Source organism: Octopus bimaculoides, chromosome 2 (genome assembly GCF_001194135.2).
Source record: "Octopus bimaculoides isolate UCB-OBI-ISO-001 chromosome 2, ASM119413v2, whole genome shotgun sequence".
Lineage (NCBI taxonomy): Eukaryota > Metazoa > Mollusca > Cephalopoda > Octopoda > Octopodidae > Octopus > Octopus bimaculoides.
The window spans coordinates 135,392,911-135,400,909 of NC_068982.1; the positions used below are offsets into that span (position 1 = coordinate 135,392,911).

General features: G+C 36.4%; 1 protein-coding gene across 1 annotated transcript in view; it reads left to right on the forward strand.

Moving 5' to 3' along the window:
- The first annotated feature begins 1,163 nt into the window (after positions 1 to 1,163).
- The window catches only part of LOC106879126 (mast cell protease 1A), a 13,089-nt gene continuing 6,253 nt past the window's right edge, over positions 1,164 to 7,999 (forward strand). Inside the window, exons 1-3 of the mRNA XM_014928563.2 lie at positions 1,164 to 1,287; positions 4,590 to 4,734; positions 7,485 to 7,606. Of these exons, the coding sequence (XP_014784049.1) occupies positions 1,194 to 1,287; positions 4,590 to 4,734; positions 7,485 to 7,606 (361 nt within the window). The 5' untranslated portion in view covers positions 1,164 to 1,193. The remainder of the gene's footprint in view (positions 1,288 to 4,589; positions 4,735 to 7,484; positions 7,607 to 7,999) is intronic.

Consider the following 7,999-nt stretch of genomic DNA (forward strand, 5'->3'; position numbering starts at 1 on the left):
CTGCAAGACGCGCTTAAGATGTAAAAAGAGCGAAGAACAAAACAAGGTGCTTTCCTTCACAATCTTGCTACCAAGTAGGTGGCCGGTAAAAATTTATTCTAGATTAAAAAGAGAAAGAGGGCAACATATATACATATGGATGAAAGCCCTCCATTGTTTGAGTAAACGAATTATCTGCACATGGATTAACGTTTAAGTGACCATTCCACTGACAAGTGTATGCTTAACGCCAATCTTAAGCAGAAGCACGGTGAGATTTTTTTTCCTGAAGCAGAAAAATTCAATGTTTACTGGAGACTATCTTCGTAATTTCTAGAAAATGTCTCCTTTTCATTTGCGAGCCATTAAAAGTTGCTTCTTGGCTTTTATTTTCTTTTTCTCAGTACATCTCTCTTCACTGTTAATTAAGTAACCCAATTAGCAAGAGCTATTAAATATTTCGAGCATTTGAAGGAATCTTTTTCACATGTACTCTAAGTCCTAATTATCTTCTGCGTTACTTCCGCATTCTCAGTTCTCCAGTGTGTGATCTCACCACACAAATTGGGTTCATTTGCTTTATGGTTGTATAATCTCTTGCTTCTAGCTAAAACTTTAATCTTTGTTGAGTTTACTTTGAGGGCTTTCAATTCAAACTTGTACTTCGAATCTGTTAGATTTTCTCCGAATTCAGTCACGACAACTGAGTCACTAGCTTACAGGAGTTCCCAAGGATATTCAACCTTAGTCTCATCTGTAATGGCTCGAATAACTATGATAAAAAGTTGACGGTTGAAAACTTAACCCAATGCCTGCTTAGGCGCTTAATTCATCGATCATCTCAATGTTGATGTTTACGTGCCAACATCCTGCTGTCACTTATAGTAGCTCGTTTCTCTGCTGGATCTCTGTTAGACAGATCTCTCTTTTTCTTTCTCTTTCTCTCATGCATTCTTCACATTCAAAAGCCTTTCGTGTTAGTATTTCTATTCCTATTTATCTTTCGGCGCCACTGTAAGTAAGTTAACTGTTATTATTCCTTATACATTATAGATTTTTTTTCTAACTACTTCGCTTGTGTGTAATGTTATCTTTTGTATTGTTCCTAACAATAAAATATTGACTTAGAAGTCAAGAATAAAAAAAAAATCAATTCTAATTTCATTATTTACCAGATTTCTTTATTCAACAACTCTTATAAGAAAACTATAAATATGACACCAAACCATACTATGACAAACACGAAAATGGAGCGAATAATCCTAGCCGTTCTTCTGACATTGATTGCAAGCTGCTCAGCCAGGCCCAGTAAGTTTACTTGCAGAAGATTATCTTTGTAATATTCTTCAAAGCAAATTGTTATCTTTCAATATTCTAAATTAAATTAAGGTGACAAGCAGGCAGAATCGCTAGTCCGCCGGGAAAAATGCTTAGCCATATTTCTTCCGACCTCACCTTCTTCCGCCTTTCATTCCTTCGTTTTGACAAATGACTTAATCGACTTACATCCTCTCTTACAATGCTGGCTTTGTGCCAAAATTTGAGACTGATATTTTAAGTTAATGTAGCGAGCTGACTGAATCGTTAGCACGCCGTGAAAAAGCGCTTAACAGCTTTGTTCTGTCTTTACGTTCTGAGTTCTAAATCCACCGAAGTTGACTTTGCCTTTTATCTGTTAGAGATCGATAAAATAAGTACCAATTGATTACTGGGGTTAATGTATTCGACCTACCCGTCCCCCAAAATTGCTGACCTTATGATAAAATTTGAAATCAATATTATAATATTATAATTATGTTGGCAACTTAACAGCATTCATTGGCGCTAGAGCGATCTAATTTGGCCATTTATAGTGCAATTATGGTGAAAGTCATATTATTTTATATTTGTTTAGATTGAAGAGAGGATGACACTTTGTGATTTTTGTCAATTCGTTTACATGGCATTGTAACAAATGAATATAAGTTCTGCACAAAAAGATACAGCATATGTTTCATATAACCTGTCCGTGACCATATTTCATTTAAAGTAAACTTTTATGAAGATAGGTTTATCATAGTTCAACTGGAACAGTGGTTTCCAACCTTTTCACTGCCAAGAACCCCTTTTATTTAAATGATTTTTTCCACGAACCCTTTTAATATGTTTATCCTTATGTATATATATTAAAGGTAGAACAAAAAGAACACAACAAATGGAAACCAACAAAACACAACATGCGGAAAAATAAACGATAGCACAACAAACTGCAAACAGGACAAAAACAAGATACACGGATCATTCGCAGCCGATTAGCTTATCAGTCGGAGTCTGGAAAGTTATTGTAGTCTGGCCCCTTTATCTCTGATACTACTCGAATCCGGTGGGTGCCAGGGACTTCAGATAAAAGCATTAAGCTTCTGGGAAAGCCAAACGAATGTATACAAGAAAGAAAACAGGAACAGAAACAAAAACGAGAAAGCTAGAATTATACACAGACGTAGAATTATACACAAACGTAGTAAGCTGACGCAAAGGAAAAATGGAAAAATTGGAAACTCTTAATAGACTGAATGGGAGGACGGACGTACTCGATCAGCCTGAGTGGCGGCTGGTCGAAAAAGGACGACAATGTCTTAACTGGGCAGCGATCACGTGGCAGGAGAGAGAAGGATTAATGTGTCAATATTTAATGCTATTCTACTGTAAATGAACTACAAAGAAATATGTGTGACTTCATGTGTTATCCTTCAATTATGGAGTATCTCATCTAATTTTAAACTGATGATTGAGAAAGTGATCAAGCAATTTTACGAGTGCTGTTGTTTTGTAAGTGTAAAAAGAAATGTATGCCGGAGATTGCCTGTGGCAGATGTAACTAAGTGAGGCATGTTGCAAAATTTTAAAGCTCAACCTCAGGATATGCATATGCATAGGGGGATAAAAATATGCATATTCATGTCTCTCTCTCTCTCTCTCTATATATATATATATATATATATATATATATATATATATATATATATATATATATTCACACATACACAAATATATATGGTGTATGTGTGTGTGTATTTCCGTTTATATTTGTGCTCGGCGTTTGACAACCAGTTTTGGTTTGTTTACATAGTCATAACATAGCACTTGAGCAGCAGAGATGACTGTATAAGCACCAGGCTTAAAAAGTGAATACTGGGATTGATTTGTTCGAATAAATAGCGTTTAAGGCAACGCTGAAGCATGGCTGCAAAGCAATGACTGAAACAAGTAAATTAAAAAAAAAAGCATGCCTCTACGCTCTTTGTATCAGTAGCATAACAGTTTTAACGAAACTGCTTGATAATTATATTCTCATGGAAATCATAGAAAGAGAATAGCTTCTTTGAAACAGAATTACATTATTCTAAATTTCTGTCTTCATCTGAAATTCCATCTAATACTTCAATATCCAAGACTGATCATGTCACCTAATAAGGTAATTCAGTTACTCTTTCCAGCAAAGACAGACCATTAGTTTCAAACTGATGCCATACATTTTGCAAGATAGTTCATTATTACCATCACACTAGAATTTCTAGTGTGATGGTATCTTTTGGATACGAACTGATTTAGTTTATTGGCATTGGCCGACTCCAAAATTTGACAGCTGTTTTTTTAAGTAACACAACTTAGAAATGTAAGTTTTCTGTATTTTAAAGATGCGGACATTTCCTTCACCCTACAGAAGTAATTATTCAGTTTACGGTTGAAAAGAAAGTGACTAACTATCGAGTCCCTTCGATTTTCAGTCTTTATCATGAACTTACCTTCGTGTTTGTGATAATCCTGACTTTTCTCTCTTTTCTCTACAACAAACGAGGATATTTTTCTTGTACTTGTTTCAGTCATTGAACTGCGGCAACGAAGGTGAAGTCGAACAGGTCGACGCCAGTACTTGTTTATTTTTAAACTAGTATTTATTTTATCCACACTTTTTGCAGAACCACTAAGTTAATAGAACGCAAACAAATCAATACCGATTGCAAGGCGACGGTAAGCAGACAAACATAAAAGCATAGACACGCACACACGTGCGCTCACACACACACACACACACACATGTAAAAAAAAACAACAGATACACCTCGTTTATATATATATATATATATATATACATATATATATATACTCGACGTGTTTCCGTCCACAAGGCATTTCACCACAAGGCATTGATCGGGCCGGGATTATAGAAAAAGAAATGCACACCCATGATGTCACACAGTGGGAATGAACTACGAGATTACAAACGGAGCTTCTTAACTACGAAGCCATGCATGCATCTTTCCTTCAAATCTTACCAAAAAGTACCTCATATTGACTTAATTGACTTCATTGGACGATCCAGAAATCGAAGCCTTTCTCGTGCATTTTTGAAAATTGTTGGTCGATATGAAGTTATGTTAACCATAAAAATGACACTTTAGATCAGAATCAAATTTGCGACTTATATGAATGTTCTCACCACACCCAAATCTGCCATGTATCAAATCTGTTCTTTACGTCTATTGTTTGCAATTCTTTAGTTTAATTAATTATTCAATATACCTCTTCTGATTCCTAAAACTAACAGAGCTTTCTTTCTTACATTTTAGATGAGCAGATAGTTGGTGGAAGTAATGCTTTGAATTGTGAATTTCCACACATGGTGTATATTGATATTAAACTGAGAGACAGAGATTCATTTTGTGGTGCTACTTTGTTATCAGATAAATGGGTTTTAACAGCTGCTCATTGCCTGTAAGTATTTTCTAATAAACTTGCTTATTAATAAAAAAAAAAAAAAAAAATCAATTTGTGCATTTCATTCCGAGACTTTCACAAGTTTAACTTCAACAATATTTTAACAGAACCGTAAATTTATCTGCCACAGTCTAATGACTGAAACAAGTCCAAATGTTAACAGTTAGTATTATTAAATATCGCCTCTTGCTGTTTGCTACAATACCACGTGGAGGCGCAATGGCCCAGTGGTTAGGGCAGCGGACTCGCGGTCATAGGATCGCGGTTTCAATTCCCAGACCAGGCGTTGTGAGTGTTTATTGAACGAAAACACCGAAAGCTCCACGTGGCTCCGGCAGGGGATGGTGGCGAACCCTGCTGTACTCTTTCACCACAACTTTCTCTCACTCTTACTTCCTGTTTCTGTTGTGCCTGTAATTCAAAGGGTCAGCCTTGTCACACTGTGTCACACTGAATATCCCCAAGAACTACGTTAAGGGTACACGTGTCTGTGGAGTGCTCAGGCTGTTCCGTTGATCGGATCAACTGGAACTCTCGATGTCGTAAGCGACGGAGTGCCAGCAACAACAACAATACCACACATCGACCAGCCAATGTCATGTTTAACTTCAGGCTCTAATCATCATACATTATTACTAAACATTTATTTAAGCTGCAACAAGAAGCGACACACACTAATAGCACAGTATTATCATACACACATACACGCTCAAATGTATGTAAGTATGTGTGTCTGTATGTATGTATGCATGCTTGCATGCCTAAGCTTTATGTAGAGGATATTGATAGAAAACTAGTTATATGAACGCTTTTGGAATGTAAACCTGGGAAAGACAAGAGAAGCTGATAATGCTTTCGATTAGTGAATTTTAAGGAATTTTAAACGTTTACATCACTGATAATATAGAATAGATGCCTGAGGTGCACTTGTTATCCTAGTTCATCGATATCAAGTGGCAACGTTAATATGCTTGTGTCACTTTGCCAGCATATTGACAAAGTGATACAGACAAATCTGTAAAGGAGTTGGAAACGTTTTAATTCATTAATACGTAGTATCGTGCCAAGAATAAAACTGAATCGTACTCACAAGATTATTTATAAGTTCTATAGTTTATCTTTGTGAGTCTGAAAGAAGAGAATGTGCTCATGGTCTTCAAATGCCCTTCGAGAATTGTTATACTTTCGATTTAATTCTTGCAAATTAGTGTAATATGGACATCTTCGTTGGAGGAATATCAGAGGAGTAACATTCTAAAAAGAAAGGAGTGAGCATGTAGCAGATAATTCAATGCATGAGTTGGGTTAGACACAGCATAAGTAAAAATAGAATGAGAGAAGAATAAGTCGGGAGTGTCTGCTTGTAGGTGCCATGAGAACAAATAAGGGATTGTTGTAGTGATTGAAAAGGTAGAGAGGAGAGAGAGGCAAGGAAACAATACGTCTTTGGATCAGAGTTTGGAGCACGCCGATGAGTGACATTTTGTTGTTCTTCGTGAGGCCTCTCTCTGGTTGTGATTTATGATTTGTTTGTGTGTGTGTGTGTGTGTGTGTGTGTGTGTGTGTGTGTATCAATAGTTGCAACATTCTTCTGAGTTTGTTGACGGTCAGTAATTACTGGGGCTGAAATACTTTCTGGTTTTGAAAAAAAAAACAAAAAAAAACGGGCCTCTTATTGTAATGCATATCTAGCTATGTTAGTGAGAGTAAGGCCTGGTATTTGGAGCGATATGGAGGGTGTTAATTGCATGTTACTCGTGTTCAGTGCGAGTGAGGTGCGATAACGCACGTGTTCTTGATAGGAGCGAGACTGCTGAAGTAGTCAAGATTGTTATTATTTTATTGAAGGCTGTTTTTGATGTTTAAATCATAGAATTTACACAAGCTTGGCGTGAGATGTCTGGGTATTATGTGGCTTGGGAAAGAAAAGAATGAAAGGATTTATCATTTACATACAGGGGAGAAAGAGAGAGAGTGAGAGAGAAAGAAAGGGAGAGAGAAAGAAACAAAGAAATAAAGAGAAAAAGGAGGAGGAAATGAATGAATATTGTTGGACGTAATAGAAAGAAAGTTACTGGTTATAAGATAAAAACTGTGTAAGACACTACTGTACCATGGGGTACACTAAAATTGACAGATTGTGAATCAAAGACGACGCTGTCAACACTGGCCGCGATATTTCAATCTGACAGGCAGCGGTGCAGCTATATATCAAAGCGATAAAGATGAAACATTATTAGAACGGTAAACGGTATTGACTGATAATGGAAACGTAATACATGTAATAACGGGGGAAAAGTGTGTTTGTATTAAATGTAGAACAGTTGATGCATAATATTAATAAAGAATCTTCTATGAATTAGAGTGGGAAGCAAAAAAATATATGTAGCACACAATCTGATAATTGACTTCTTTTAACATATTTTCGTCTATAGAAAACACCTGATTTAGTGGTCCTGTCATAGCTGCTCTATCTAGGAGTGTCTAAGAAATCTATCAGCTCAATCATTCATCCTCAAAATATTTATATTTAATTAGAAATATTTAATTAGAAATATAGCCATGAAATCAAGGGCAATTATAGAAGATGCTGACGTAAATGGCAGAGATGAAGGAAGTCAATACATGTTTCTATAAAACAAGGAAGAAACCAAAGTGTGCTAATGATGTTAGAAGCGTAAGTTCACGAATTAAATTTCATTTACTAAATATTGTCAGTAATTGCCTTAATTCATTAATTTTTCTAGTGATGGTGATGTGATCGGTGTTGACGCCCATATTGGCTCAACAAACAAGAAGAATGCTTCACAAGTCATTAAAGCCAGACAATGGATCCCTCATCCTGAATACTCACTGACTCATACTGTTGGTAAGTAGTTTTGCTCCACCGTAACACGCACGCACACACACACACACACACACACATACACACACACACATACACACGTACGGCACCACCGCGGCATTCGTTGAGGATTATGTTTCACTCGTTTCTTCCATGTCATTTTACAGCGTATACAAGGTTCATTTTGTCATGGCACTCAGTATGAAGAGAATCATTCTTCTAGCAAGACTGAAAAATCCTGGCTCTTTTCTTTTATAGCCTATATCTACAGAGTGTAGGGTCTGTTTCGATAGTAGTTGCTGATGAAGATTTTACAAGGCCAGAGTAGAAATCCTACTTCAACTTCCTTTAGTTTTCTTTTACAACAGTTGAGAAAATGCTAGCTCTATTTTTTGGCATGCCAGACCCCCCCCCCCC